We start from the raw sequence: 16155 nt of genomic DNA on the forward strand, positions 1-16155 counted from the left end.
ACTTCTTCCCATAGCTCCTTCACTTGGTGACACAGCTCTTCAACCACAGCACATCTTCTGCAAAATAACTGTTTGTCTGCCCCAGCATCGTGAAGAGGCATCAGGCACTCCTGGCAACCTGTGACCTGGAGAGCTGCATCTGCCATCAGCAGCTCTGGCTGTGGAGGCCTCTGGCACAGCTGGTACAGCAGCTGCAAGGAATTGAGCTTTATGGCATGTCAGCCATAACTGAGGAAGCTTAAGCTCTACCTTACCAGTTTCTGAGCCTGTTTGCTCTGTTGGCTGCTCTGTTGGCTGCTCCTAGCTGGTCCGAGAGAGGAGTCTTTCCTGCTCTCCCTGCCTGTGCAAATTGCTGTGCCACGTGCCACGCCCTGTTCACCACACTCCAGGTCGATGGCGCTCCCTGGAAGCATTGAAATTCCCCCTTGGTCGCTCCCAGCACCATCCCTCCTCCATTCCTTGGCTACCGAGGGCCCCCGGGGTCCACACGAGGCTGCACTTAGGTGTTCGTGGTAACGGGAACCCCTGCACAGCCCAGTCTCACCCCAGAACCGTCTTTCAGCTGCCTCTGGTGCTGCCTCACTTCCTTAGAATCTGAACAGATTTGAAAGGATCTGAAATTTTAAAGAACTAAGTCCAAAAGTGACTGGCAACTCCAGGCAATGAATGCCATAGAATTTACTCTCTCCCCCAAATATTGGGGAGCAACCTTGCCTTTGAGCAGTGTTTTGCTTTCATCCTGCCTTTTAACCTGCTGTTGAAAAAAGACATAGACATAGGCAGTGAGAATTATCTCCTTTATCTTTTTCTTTTCCTACCTTACAGTGTGTGTTATATTTGTCAACACACCAATCCCCTACCCCTGCTGATCTCTAAGAAATTTGCCCCAGTGTATGAGCACCTGTACACAAGTTCATTCTCCCTGCACAAAAAATGGAATATAACCTCAAACAGATTATAATCCAGAGTGTTTTATACTTTGACACTGCCCAAGCAATATATTTTTGCTCTATTGAAATTAAAGGCTTCTGGCACTCAGTGGCCTTCCCTGCCTCTGTGGCAGCCATTTGTTCTGCCACTATTCTCTACCTCAAGCATATTTCTCAAGGAAGGATATTAGAAAGGGAAGATTTATAGCTAGCAAAACAAGATTGCACTGTGTAACTGAGGAAATTGCTGGTGGCAGATGCCAGTGGCTGCAGTCTGACCCATCCTGCACTGGAGATTCTGGGCTCTATGCATGAGGGATATACAAAAAAACTAAAATTTCATCCAGTCATTACAAAAAATAAACAACAATGAGGATCTATTTCCAGCAGGGATCCAGACTAGCTGTCTGATTTATAAAGAAGACAGGTTGTGATCCTGAACAGACCAAACCCAGACAAACAGTACAATACAAGCCAAAATGCTCAAGAACTGCTATAGCTGAGGTTGTATGTCTTTTTGCTTCCTTAGTTTGGGAGAGGATAACTATATGAGTCATTTTTTTTAATTGTTATTTAAGACCTTTTTCTGTTCAGTTTTCTCTCTAGCCTCTTCCAAGAAGCCGCTTTTGTCAGCATTCAGAAACTCTGGCTCTTGGGAAAACCAAAGCTAGCACTGAAACACATCCCAAAGCATCAAAGGAGAGTATGGCTGGGAGGGACCACAAAGACCTAGCTTGGCCCGCTTCCCTGCGCCAGGAGCAAATGTATGCAGACCACTGCCTGACGGATATTTGTCTAGGCTGTTATTAAAGCTCCTTGTGAAAGAAATTTCACAACCTTGCTTAAACAAGCTTTAGAGAGAGCTGCTCTACCTGCTTACCTAGTGGTTTGGAAAGATTTCTTTCTAATAATTAACTCAAATCCTGCAGCTAATTACCTATCTGCTTGTTTAACCCTCTGTGGACACAAGCAACAGATAATCAGTCTCTCCTGCTAATTTTACATATTTGCATTACATTATGATCCAGCCTTTCTCTTTTTCAGTTGAAATAAACCAAACCGCTCCAAATTCTCCTGATAAATGTTGTTTCCTAGAGCTCTTCTTCTTTCTGCCACCTCCCAGACCCTAAACCATTTGCCTCAAACTAATGGTGCCCAATTTAAAACAGGTCTCACCTTTTCCTGTGAGCTCTCTGTCTTTGCTGTCTTCAGGTTTAATTGTGGCCTAGAGTCCTGATAGAGTCACAATATAAGTGGAGAATCACTTCTGTAAACAGCAGGAGCTGTTGAGGATGCTGTGCATCCATAAGTCTCGGGGAGCAGAGCCAGCTGAAATGCCCTGGGGCATTTGCTCTTCTCTGCCTCTTTTTTCCATCCCTGTGAAAGAGGTGAGCGGTACAACTAATAAAAGAGTTTTTCTGGAACAGCTTCCTGTAAGTGCAGTTTCACTGAGACTGAGAAGTTTTGGGGGCAATATGCCAGCCCCCTATAGAAGAAATATTATGTTGAGCTTTTTGGCTTTCATGTTTGTAGTTTAATATTTCTGAAAATTTTTCTTCTATATGGCAAAAATGCCTTTATAATGTTCATTTCATATTTATTTAAATTTCCTTAAAATTGTTCAGTACTGTGTTCACACTAGTTGTGTTTATATTACATTCTATGTTAACACTCAAAATAATACATTTTGCCTTCTTTGAATTTATTTCAATGAGTGAAAAAGATGTTCTAGAGTTATTGAACCATATGTTTCAATACTTGCAATGTGTTTCTTTTTAATTTCTATTTCATGAGTTCTTTTTATCATTTGTTCTGACTTGGAACAAAAATTAAGAATTTAGGAAGTGCTGCAAAAATTCCCAACAACTATAGAGAATGCATAAGGATACAGAAACTCTCTCACTTCTGCTCACACATCCAGTTCCTCTGTGAGGTGCACCAACAGGGAAGCAGCTCGTTCCTTCCTTTCACTTTGCGTTGTGCCTGTAAAAAAACCTATGCAGTTTAGAATGTGTTTGATCAGGAGCCTGTTTACAAAATAAGTGTCTTCTAACCTCTGCTGTAAGTCATGCTAGATGATTTTTCTGTTTCTGAAGCACTTGGAGCCAATGTTTCCTCTTTGAAAGCCTGTACTTGGCATTGATTCCCCCATAGTGAACAAGTGGTCATTTAGGGATCCTTTTTTTTTTGTACCATTTTTAATATTCCATCTATAAACTAATTTGGCTGTACATTCCCACTGCTTAATCTCTTCTAACCATGAATGTCCCATATATGCAAGGTTACAAAACTAAGAAGTAACACCTTCTAATACAAGACCTTCAACAACTGACCCTGTAGCTATGCAAGATCTTCTCTTTCTACAGACTTTTAATTATCTCTTCAGTAAGTAGTCTTTTGAATGATCTTTAGTATTTCTTAATTTCTCTCTGCTGGGTGCCATTTCCTGCTGTTTTACAGGAGAATTTTAAAATGCCCTAAAGTTCCTTCAATGTTTATATGTCTGTGAACAATCCATACTCATAATACTCATCAAAATGCCTAGAATTCAACAGTGAGTGTCTACTTTAGAGGTATTAAACAATTATAAAATAAATTCCCTGGAAGGTGTGGATGTTGAGTGTGTGATTATTGAAGATATTCCTGACTACTTATCCAAAGACACTCAGAGTTTGATCCTCTATCTGCCTTGGCTCTGTGGCATACAGCTACCACAGAAGCCCAGCAAAGAGTTCCCTCAAAAAGGGGAACCATTTGTATTTTTCTGTGCCAGATCTTCATTTTATGCACATCTCCTGCCAAGGAAAGACTATAGCAGGGGATATCAGGGAAAAGCCACAGTGTGAAATCACCGAGTGCCAGTGATGTGCTACAAGGTACATTGACCATCCCAAGCCCAGACTTTAGACTCCCAGTCAGTATTGGTCATGTCGTGCGAAGGGCTGGCTCTCAGACCCAGCAGCAAGAGAGGTTTTACTCTACCTTCTGGTCCAATGATCTGATAGACTAGAAGTATTATCTCCCATGCCTTCATCCAAGAAGACAACTAGAATAAAAATGCTACCGATCCATTAGGGCCATTTATTATACTACCTGAAATGGCAGCAAAAGCCAATGAGTTCTCTGGAAAGCACTCAAGATACACTGCTTGAGTGTCACTGCTTTACACAGAAAAGTCTTCTGAATGTGCTTTTCCTCAAGTTGGACCTGTATTCTCATCTCTTCCTATTGAGAAATCATCCTTTGGCAAAGACAGTTGGAGAGTCTCCCAGTCTGCCTTTAACTTCATTCATCTTTCATTCCTCACTGGAACTCCAAAAGTTTACTTTTTATGAAAGGAAAAATTGGATCTTTTCTCCCTTCTGACAACTGCAGATCCTGTAATACACATCCAATTGCCCCTCTCTTATCTGGGTCAGCTGCTGGGAGACCTCTGGAACTCAGAGATCCTCCCTCATAATTTTTCCTGTTGTTCTATCAGATGAAAAAAAATTGAATTGGGCACTGAAGTTCAGATTCTGTAGGTCAGGTTTGAATTAATTGCCTCAGGGGTCATATTTTACAAATGAAACAAGAATACATACCTTAAGTGATGAGTCATATGCATTGTGCAATGGATTATTATTCCCTTTGGAATTTATTTATGCTTGTGAAATGTACCATAATTTTTATCTTTTCTTCCTCACAGTCTTCAGATGTAGATTATAGTCACGAGAAGAATGTAGGCTTAGCTTTTAAAGTGAATGTACTTTAAAGCTTAATTAAATAAAAGTTAAAGGTGCTGGGTGATAGGCAGTATTTTAATTGAGAAGGCAATAGATTGAATTAGGATTTTTTTCTTAGAGATCCTCAATCCAATATTTCATGAAAACCAAACTGTCATATTCTTCAATTGCTAAAACCAATTTCAAGGTAAAAATGTCATGTCAAACCATGTACCAATAAGGGCATTGCAAATAAGATTTTTCTTGACCTTACCAATCAGTCACATTGCATCCCTTCCAAAGAGTATTATTAGATTTTTATCATTTTCTGAAAGCTTCTGCTTCAGAGACCAGCCTGATAAAGTAAAGTACTGATTCTAATAGATAGCCACAAACAAAGTTATGAATACCACCGCTATTAATTTAAGGGACATCACTACTCTGCAGTAGATAAAGAGTCTTATGAATTTACATTAATCAAATAAATATAATGATTATTTGGGACATACTTAGCTTCATAATTATATATATTTTAGTAATCCCGTTTTAGAATCGACACAATATGATAGGTAACCTTACAAACATTCATATATCATGGAAAAGTATGGCTTGATCATCCATTATACTAATGACACATCTTATTATTACCATACTAATTCAAATTAATTTCTAGATCCATGTAATAGAACAAAGCCTGGTGTATAACAAGGTATTCAAAAGAAGAACAGTCTAATACTGTAAGCAAATGGAGCAAAAATCTGCCTTTGTCTTGTGTCCCACAGTTTACCATACTGTCATGGGACTTGCACAACTATTTCTGAATTTCTGCTAGGAATCTAAATGGCCAGTTAGATACACAGGTGCAAGTCCCATTAGCATCACTAAGAACTGCACCAAGTTATTTAACTGAGTGCCGAACTCACAGCTCACAGACACGTAAGAGCTCTAAAACTGAAGTGCTCAGAACACTGAAAATTTTTCCCTTGGCAGATTCAAGATTTAACAATAGTACTCATAGAAACATAAATACCTGTGGTGATAACAAAAAGTGCTGATTTGTAGACAGCTGATTTAATATAACTGATATAGCCTGAACAGTTATGTCACTGATTTGAAACAGCAAAATAACATTGCATTAATTTAAACTAATTTCACAGCTCCTTCAGGCAGCATTATATAATAAGAACCAATTTAATTTGAAAAACAAAACAGAAAAACATACATTTTGACCTTCTCTGGATGCACAAAGGTATTTGACAGGATTGTTGATTTTCCAGGAAAGTCTCTTGTAGAACAGATGTAAGATTTATGATGACTAAGAGCTTAGCCCCGTTCTTACTGTGGCACATGTCCATCCCAGTATTTATATTTTTTTAAAAAAGAAAAAAATTAATCTGCTCTCAGGGCACAGTGTACAGGGAACTACTTACAGAAGGTTTATACAGTTGGAAGAGAAATACATCTGTGGAGTTGAAGTAACTCTGTTTGTGCCAGAAGTTCTTCAACCATATCCATGGTAGGCAGCATGAAAGGGAGGCACAGAGAAGGGAGTACACGATACAATCACAAACAAACCACACTGCAGTTGGTGTGATGCTGCCCAGCACCCACCATGCCTCCTGCTGATGCTTGTAGATGTGCTGTTGATACTATAAGCAGAGTAGTCCTGTAGAAAGCCTCACATTCAAGAGAGAGTTGACTCTTCTAGAGCACTGTTAATCTAATTAAAGCTGTTGTCTAAAATGGATCAGATGAAACCCCTTCTAGGTGAGCTTTTGTCCCTCTGTCAACTGTAAATGTGATTTAGACAAGTCCTGTGTCAAGGCAGTGTGGGATAGAGAGAAGCGCCATGGCCAGACATTTCAGTAAGCAACAAGTGACACACACCTGGGGCCTTACATATACATTTTTAGAAAGAAGATGCACTTTGCTGAGTTTTTGTGGCCCAGGATCCACAGTGGCTTTGGCTCTAAAGCGCTTTCTCACAGAGTCCATAGTGCCTTTCTGGAAACATAGCGAATTAGCTATGCCATGGGTAAACACTGCTTTACTTCTGTTTTCCACTGTTTCAGTCAAATTTGTTAGCTTTTACCTTGTCCTCTGGTCTCTTACTGTTGCTCTGGTAGTGAAAAAGGAAGAGAAATCCATGTGGCAGTCACTGTGACATAGGCTGGGTAAGCTGAACCATGCCTGCTCAGTACATCAGGCTAGCCTCCTGATGGTCCTTGGCTTTGGAAATCATTTTCCATTAATTATCTGCAAAATATTTACTTTAAAGTGCTGTGAACAATCAGGCCAGGAAGCTTGTTTACTTGAACATTTCCTCAACAAGAGTGCAAACACCATTGACGTGAAGTTTTTATACTTTTCTCCCAGCTCTACATAAATGCTGTGTTGCGCTGATGAGGATTTTGCTTTGGTTAAAGAAGAACAAGACCCTTGGTGTTTATTTTTTCAGTATTTGTGTATTGTTAAAGAAAGTTACGTTAATCACTAACTTCCTATGCATGTACGTACTACAATTACCTCTTTTTTTTTCTTATAGGCATGTAGCCACCGCTCTAGCTCAGAGATAATCTGCTGTACAACACCTTCACTGAAAGTTTTCAATCTCCAACCACCCTTTGTAACCAAAGTGTTCTTTATTTTTGATGGTGTCAGCTCCCTGTACTTTGATTTTGATTATGTAAATAATCCAGTATTTAAGCATTTTGAAAAGCCAGTGTTCATCTCAAGAGGCAACCAAAATGTTCTGGAAATTAAGGTAAGAAATGCTGAAATAAGTTTTTCAATTATTCACAAGTGCACATCAGCAGCACAGTGTGGAACAGACATTTTGATGACATAAGCCCCAAGGAAGCAAGGGCGGAGAGAGCTCTGTGTTTGGTACTGCATTCACCCAAGCCCCCAGTTGTCACAATTTAAAAGATGCAGAGCTGAAAACAAAGATATATATACCAGGGTGGTTGGCATCAGGTGGAGTTGGAGAGGGGCTTTCCTCGTCCTCGTGGGAGGACCACGCTGCATCAGCTTCTGATTGCAATGAGCTGCGTCACCAGTTCAGGATTAAACATGGCCAGCAGCCCAGAGCCTGAAGTATGTGGCCTGCGCCCGAGTCCCAGCTCGTACTGTCACATGGTTTTGTGTCCTTCCTCACAGAAGATGTGGCCTAGCAGCTTTGGCTCTCTTGAGCTGAGGGAAACTCTGGCCTGTGCACAAAGTCACTCATGAGGATCAGTCACTGCTGTAGCCTAAATATTTATGGACCCGTGAAAAATGCAAAGTTGGTGATGAATGCCTCTTCAAAGAGCGTTGAGAGTAGCCTACATGGCACTGAGAAACATCTCTTAGGAATTTGGGGCCCTTACAGGCACAGGCTGCTCTCTACTACAGTACTGCGAAGAAAGTTAAATCAATTTTGTGTGAGTCCAATTTTTTGAAATCTAATGCTTTTCTGAGTTTAGATTAATCAAATAGAAAAGGTATAAATATGGGTATTTCTAGTTTACAATGAATGCTTATGAAAATCTGTTGTAAAGTACACATAATTTATATAAATTTCTATAATTTATATAGAATATAATTGATAAAAAATGCTTTATGGAAGAGAATCAGTCTTAATGCTTGGGTCATCTCTTTGTGTAGCTCCTGCATAGCTCTGTAAGCCAAAACTCTTTTCCCCTATCACAATGAAGAAATCTTGATAGCCTGAGGTCTTTGACTCCCAAGATGGTCCAGTGGGCCAGCTTCTGGGCTGCCAGACATCAGAAGGATCACTGCAGAGCTCCTGTCAGCCATGCTGACTTCCAGTCAAACTCTGAATATTAATCTTCCTCTGCAAAGTGTTTTGGACAAATACCAAAGAATAATTGGTCTGATTTTTATTTTTTAATTTTGTTTTTCTACTTGGAGCTCTTGGCCATACAATCACTCCTTCCTCAATGCAGAGCAGTTCTCATGTTTAGTTTTGGAGGAATGCTGGATAGAGTTCTGGTGTGTGGGTCAACGGAGATCTGGGAATATAGAGCTGCTGCATGGCTCAGTGCCTCTGTGCAATGACAGCAGTGTTTTCCAGTATTTTCCAGGTCATGCATATCAACCAGTTGGAAAGAGTACTAATTTGAGAAGAATCGTAGAATAACATAGATTGGAAGGAACCTCTGGAGATCTTCATAGTCTAACTCTGTTGCTCAAAACAGGGCTAAGTTAAAAATCAGGTCAGGTTGCCTATGGCCTTATCTAGATGAGTTTTGAAACTCTCCAAGAATGGAGATTTTACAGCTTTAAAAAACCCAGCTCCACTAGCCTTGCATTGTGTATCCTGTGCTTCAGCTCCCCTTCTAGCTCAGTGGCCCTCTGCTGTACTTCATCCAGTTTGTCAGTATCTCTCTTATTCGATGGGGTTAAAAACTTGACACAATTCTCCAGGTGTGGCCTTACAAGTGCTGACCAAAGCAGAACAATCACCTTCAAGCTTTGCTGCTGCTAAAATGTGTACTGAGCCTTCATCACTACAGTGGCATACTGCTGCCTTATTTCACATTATGACCCAGTATATCAGTGATTTTCCTAAACTTGTTGTCATCTGAAAGCTCAAAGAAGCACATTCTATCCCTTTGTTCAGGTTGTCAATAAAGATTCAATTAGTGTTGGTCTCAGTATCAGCCTTTGACAAATGCCACGTGTTAGACTTTTAAGGTTTGACCTATGTCAAGTAGGTTTTTCATTCACCTTATAGACCATCTATCCAGTTCATACCATCCTAATTTGTTTTCATTGCTAGGAGAGATTGTGTTGCAAAACTTGCTAAAATGAGGATCCTTTTGTCCAGTGCTCATCTTTCATCTACAGAACCTGTCATCTCTGCATAGAAGGCTGGTCAGACAAAATCCACCTGTGCTGGTGGTTCCCAATTACTGTTTTGTCCTTACTCTGCCTGGAAGGGCTTCCCTGAGGACTTGCTCCATAATCTTCACAGAGACTGAGAGTTAAAAACTAGTTGGGTTTTTTAACTTCCTTCTCTTTTACTTGTGAACTTTGTATTCTCCCTGAGGAAAAAGTCTCTGGTACTGTTTTATTGCTGGGAAGAAGCCATTTAGATGGGAAAGGCTGACTGAGGACTGTCCTAGTGACCAAACTCACAATTTTGTGGCATCGACCTGTAGTCATGGCACCCAAGACAGATGTCTCCCTAAGTCTAATGTCCTGGTTATTTCCTAGCAACCATCTGGAGAATAGCATTAGTGAAAACTGGTCTCCTGGAATGAAGCATGGACAAGCACCAATTTAACATCTTCCTCTAAATAGAATTAGTTATAGTGGGGTGCTTCTATCAAAACAGTGAGGCAACTTTCATAAATTATAGTCAGGAGCCAAAAGATCATTACAAGCCATATTGGCAACACTTTTCCCTCACCCCGTACCCACATTCAAAAATACACACAAGTTGACATGCCTCATGATTGTATTTTGTGCAGTAATTAAGCAAGCTCAGCATGAAATTAAATGGCAGCTTGCTTCAGCGAACAGTCTGTTCTACCAAACCAAAGTTCTTTTATCTCTTTCTTAATTAGTTTCAGGGGGGCGGAGGGAGCTTTTATCACAAGTTTTTCAATCTAACTAATCTAGTGTGACATATTTGGCTTTCATCAAATGACAGTGGGTACCGATTGAAAGGTTCTATTTGGTTTCCCCTGATGACCACAAGATGTTTTTGTAAGAAAATGTTACACACAAGAAAACTTTAGGTCTTCTATTTTAAACACAGGTCACTGTGTGCCACAAATACCAAACCTCCTTGTCTTCAGTGCCAGCCACTCAAGGTCCTACATCATCACTCTCTTCCTCTGCCAAGTATGTGGGTCTTTGAAGTTGCTTGGTGCCCACCATCCCCCAGTCAGAGGGGTCGTGACAGAGTGGCTTGAGACACTTCTCTGATTCAACACCATGAAGACCTCCCATCTCCTGCCAACATGGGAAGCTGTCAGGGAGGGAGAAATTCTGGTGTTTCACTGCTGGGGACAGTGAAACACCTGAGTCTGTTGAAGAGGACAGAGTATACTTGCTGCCTCTGGCAGAAGCCACTGACCCGGACCTGGAAGCTGGGCTGTTGCAAACCCAGTGCATCCTGGCTGTGAAAAAAACCCAATAAGAAAAGAAACTCTGTCTTTCCTCAGTCTGCCCAAAGCCTGTCCTGTTCTAGGGTGTGCTTATGCACTAAGCTGGTGCAGGGACTTTGTGCATTATTCCAGAGGACGCCTAGGCATAGACCACCAGTAAGTAAAGTGTATTCATAAATATAAATCTTCCACTAGAGAAATACGTAACAACTGGCATGTTACACAACACATCTGAGATCTTGGCTGTCCTCTGGCCCTTTTGTATTAAAACTCCAAGGAGGACAAGATTTACTAAATTGCCCACTCTATTCCTAAGCCAGTGCAACACATTCTTTATAAGACAATCTTAAGAAACTCTTCTTGCCTATTTACAGGTCACTGTATTGTCAGTCTTCTTCCATCACATAGGAAATTATGTTAGTCTCAATATCTGGTCCAAAAGAGAGCAGTATGGAAACCATGGTATTTTTGAGCAAGCTGAAGAGGAACCTCTGCAGCTGCAGTCACTCCTCATTCTTCCCAAGTAAACCCTTTCTCTCTGCTTAGGAACCTCAGAAATTCTTCTGACACGAATCTGAAAATTTCCACACCTTAGTTTACGGTTCTTCTACTGCTTCTAGACTTCTACCCAAAGTATTCCCAACTCTCTAAAGTTGTGAGGTGATTGAGCTATCAGATTGGTTTGCAACAGCTACTCAGTCCAGTAATGAACTTCTCCAGCTTGCATGCAAGGGCATTGCTCACCAAGAAGGGGCAGTACACATTTTAAAAGAGGACGTATTTTTTCCCAGTTCTCACAGGAGCCAGTTTCCGCCTTCTCTTAAAATTTTAGGCAAATTCTGTTGTCCTGGAAGAGCAAAACCACTGCTGAGTTTTGAAACTCCTAATATATTGAGTTATCCTAAATGAAACTATAATATACTAATGGTAACATAATGGTAATAATATTAAGTAAAAACTACCATCATCTTTATAACTGGCTAAGGATCACCTTAGGAAACATCAGTAGGATTTCTTGTCCATTTGGGTATCAGTTTTGATGGTGCAAAAAATTCCAAGCTATGGTGTAGAAGAATCATAGAATCACTCTCCAAGACAATATATTTATCCTGAAGATGAAAAACTTAAATTCAAGTCTTTTGAGGAACATCATTCAAAGGAAAGATTTGAACATGAATGGCTCACAATCTGCAGCAAGTCTCCATACTACTATGCAATAAGCAGTCAGTCACATGCTCTTTGGCCCATTGAATATTTACTTAACATCAAACAGAATGTTTCCAAGTAGACAGAGGATAGAGTGCAAAATGGACTTCTATGGACAGCAATTAAAAAGCATTTACCTGGGGTGTGTCTTTGCCAGTCAAAATAGGACATTAAGCTGGCTCTCCTCTATGTTTATTACAATTTCCCCAGGGTTGAGTCTCATTCTGCAGTAAATCTAAAATGCCAAAGTAAGATTTTTTTGCCCCTCAGAATGGAATTCTTGTTTCCTTTCCAATATACAAGGTCCCATAGCCGTGTCAGCTGCAGTGCCTTCTCTTCCTTCTCATGGAAAACTCCCAGATCCAGCTCACGTAAATAGCCTGTATTAGTCCCACACTCCTTTCTCCCCTTCTAATCCTGCTTAATATACCTCTTTGTTCATATTAAGTCAGGTTGTACATGGGGTAGGGCAGCTTCTTAAATTCTGATGCACTCCTGAGCACAAAAGATGCTGAACTTGGCCTTTGAATGCCACTATCACAATACTGGAATAATACAGTGAATAATTTTTCATCCAAGTGTGGGATATTGTAGCAGGTGTTCTGAGTAGGGACTGCACTTTTCATGCTCTCGTCTTTACCAAGGTTTATTCCTTTTTGGTCTGTGGAACATGATTTTAACAGATTTGTGTATTATTACAATTAATGACTTCTTTTTGAAAGTTTCACTACTGCTACCATAACCACTTGCAGAACAAAATGTTTGAGATGCCTTTAGCTTGTGGATAATATAACGCCAGTTTTGTGTAAACAACAGCGTTACATAATACGTCCTTTCTTGAGCAAATTATGCAAAAATCTAAACAGGACCAACAGGATTAATCCCTCAGACATTTACATTTTTAGAGGCCTGTATGGGCTGTATGAGTATTAGTGACAGCAGAATTTATCTGTAAATTTTATCATCCCTCTCTGGCCTGTCTGTCAAAGTACCGTTTACATGAAAAAAAGTTATACATGCCTGTTGACAGGACAGTGTAAATTTGCATTGGTCTTTTATTTCTCAATTGTTTTTCCATTAAAAACATTTTCCAAGCTTGTAACTCCTTAACTTTTATGAGATGGTTATGTAATATAAAATTGATTTTTTTTTTTCCAAGGGAAATTATATTGATTCAGAAGCTGTTAAAGGAGAGGTGCTAAAAGTTGGAAATAAAAGCTGCGAAAACCTCCTCCTGCAGTCAGAATCAATTCTGTGTACGGTTCCCAGTGATCTCCTGAAATCCAACAGTGAGCTAAATATAGAGGTGAGGCAACTACACCACACATGAGATATTAATGCCATTTTTATTATCATTCGCAGTGTCACTATTGAACCAAGAAACTTTAAGTTTAAGCCTAAACCTGTGCTTACAGAGATATCTCTATCCATGTTTGTTTGGGATGGAAATTCAAATAATATCAGCTGTTTTAAAATAAATATTGTCTTCATTGTAGTTATTACCTGTTTGTAGAGAGAGTTTCTGGAGGCTTCGGCACAAAGTAGAACTTGAACTAAGCACGGAAATAAAATTATAGCTATTAATCCAAACACAAGAGGAAACATATGGGGAAGAATGGGAAGCTATAAAGGAGTAGGTTTAGTTTGGAACTCATAAGCCCTTTTTTCAACAAAAAATTTTGCTGCAGTCAAGAGGATCACATCCTTCCTGAAAGATTTTTTTTTTTGTCTGCATTTTATAATTTCATTTCAATTCTTTTCGTAAGAAGAAAACACTTTGGACAAAAGTTTGAGTTGACCATTTTTCTAAAGGTGATCATACAGTGTGCTATTGCAAATTTAAATTGTAGACATACTGATTCATAGAATAAGACAGATCTTTCAGCATCTTTGTATTTTTTAAATATATAAAAAAAGGAAAATCCCAGTGGAATAGGAATACCTTTAAACTATGAAACTGAACTGTGATTCACTGAAAACAGTGAATGTAAGTCTGATGAGGATCAAAGTCTAGGTAAGCTCTTTGGAGCAGGGACCATCTATTTTTTCTATATCTTTATGGCATTTATCTCAACAGGATCCTGAGCTGTGAATTATATTCCTATTTGCTACTGCAGTCTAAGTAAATAGTAATAACTCATTTATTAATATAGTAACTATTAATTTATTTTAATATTAATTTATTTTTAAAGTAATTATTAAATTTCTTGAATACATCACTCAAACTATAAAATTAGATGCAGCTCTTCTTTTGGTGTATGTTTCCCAGAACTGTAAGTGCCTAGTTTCATATGATACTTTTGCACAGGTTGCATTTGGTTCGTATTTTCACATATGCAACCAGAGCTGACACTACATTTCACCAGTTCTACTATGTGATATTTCATTAAACGCTAAGAAATAGATATGCATGACAGGTTTCATACATAGAAAAGAACAAAACATAAAGGGGTTAAGTAAGGTTTTTGCTTGTTTACTGGCAAGGAGACACAGAAATTGCAGTCTGCCCAGTGAAGAAGAAAATTTGCTCTTTTGACGGGCAAATCCATCATTACAGTACCCAGAGGAATGAATTCCACAGGAGGAAGAGAAAAGATGGCCAAACGCATTCCAACTGACTGAGCTAGTGCTGTGTGACCTAAAACAGTTTTTCCCTGTTAGCTGCTTGATGTTTGTTTGGTGGTTGATTTTTGGGGTTGGTGTTTTTTTTGGTTTGTTTTGTTTCTTTAAACTGTCAACAAGCTAGAAGCTGGCTAGGGACAGGCTCACATGACCTTGGGAACTAAAACGTAGGCACGCTGTCAACAAATGAGTGAGTTTGATGTTACAGCATATTTATGCCAGAAGGACACATATTAAATACAGTTGGGCTGGTTTTTTTAATGTACATCTCAGCCCATATATCCATAGGCCCATACATTTCCATGTACCATTTGAGTAAGAGTATGAATTTAAAATTTTGAATTAACATCTGGTAACAGTGGGACCCTGTTACCCAGAGTGTGTGTGAGTGCATGCCATGTGTGTGGTGTATCAAATACACAGCTGTATCACTACCAGAGCTCTTGAAGTTGAGTAATGAAGTGAGAAACATGTAGATCTGCTTTCATGTACAGCAGTATAACAATTTCTTCACTCCCAGTGTCTTATCACAGTACAGCATCACAAAATCAAAGTTTAGTTAGATGGGACATATCAGCTCATACTTTAGTACTAATAATCTAGTTCTTACTTGTCTGTGGAAATCATCACACTATTTTCTTTCTTTGTTATTTCAGTGGAAGCAAGAAGTTTTATCAACAGTTATCGGAAAAGTGCTGATCCAGCAAGATCAGAATTTCACAGGACTAATTGCTGGAGTACTTTCAACATCAGTTTTACTTTTTATCTTTTTGGTGTTTTTTCTCTGGAGAAGGAAGAAGAAACAAATTAAAGGTCCATCATAGTCAATCTCATCAAATAAGTCCATTATTATGTCTTAGATTTTTAAAAATTACATAATTTTGTGCTTTGCTTAACTACCATGCAATGCCCTGTTGTAATGCATCAGCAGACGTTTCACAATCAAGTCACAATGTTTAGTTGCATGTCAGTGCTTGGCTCTTGCCTGAGCTGGGTGAAGGGGTACATTATGCCTTAAGCAGAAGGATTTCGGAGGAACTCTAAGCTATTAGGAAAACTTAGTAACTTCTGTTCCCCGATCAGCTTTGGAAGAGAGGACGAGTAAATGATACGTATGGAATCACGAGTACTTCAGCTTCATCCAGTTGTCTTGTAGTCCTCCAGGCTGTGCCTGAGTTGTGCAAGACACAGAGCACTGCAGTGTCCTGGTCTCTTGTTCACCCAGATCAGGAACTTAGTCAGACCCTGGCTCCTCTCTGGCCCCTGTGTCTGGGTTTACTTCCAGTGGGAGCTGCCACACTGTGCAAGGCAGGAGGAGCAGGGGAGGTAGTATATAACCAAGTTTTGTTCTGATGCAGTATCACAGTCAGACCATGAAGGTGGCCCTAGAGGCTTCCAAACTTCCAGTGTGGCTAAGAGTGGGTCTTCAAAAAAGTTGCAGCAAATCTTGTGCTGTACAAATAGCTCAAGTTCAGGTCCTGATCATGTCTGCCACAGCAACACCCTGCCTTCTTCCCAGCAGAGCAGAACATCTAGGTTTAAATAAATAGCTAAATGAATATTGGCAAACCAAAA

General features: G+C 39.7%; 1 protein-coding gene across 3 annotated transcripts in view; it reads left to right on the forward strand.

Annotated features, from left to right (window-relative positions):
* MET (MET proto-oncogene, receptor tyrosine kinase) overlaps positions 1–16155 on the forward strand; it is a 92401-nt gene that overhangs the window by 60374 nt on the left and 15872 nt on the right. For all 3 annotated transcript variants that reach the window (XM_027731067.2, XM_027731065.2, XM_027731063.2), the window contains exons 11-13: positions 7179–7397; positions 13118–13264; positions 15237–15393. In XM_027731067.2, coding sequence (XP_027586868.2) covers positions 7179–7397; positions 13118–13264; positions 15237–15393 — 523 coding nt within the window. The remainder of the gene's footprint in view (positions 1–7178; positions 7398–13117; positions 13265–15236; positions 15394–16155) is intronic.

The sequence above is a fragment of the Pipra filicauda genome, unplaced genomic scaffold, assembly GCF_003945595.2.
Source record: "Pipra filicauda isolate LSUMZ 115617 unplaced genomic scaffold, ASM394559v2 scaffold210_size2929891_pilon, whole genome shotgun sequence".
Taxonomy (NCBI): domain Eukaryota; kingdom Metazoa; phylum Chordata; class Aves; order Passeriformes; family Pipridae; genus Pipra; species Pipra filicauda.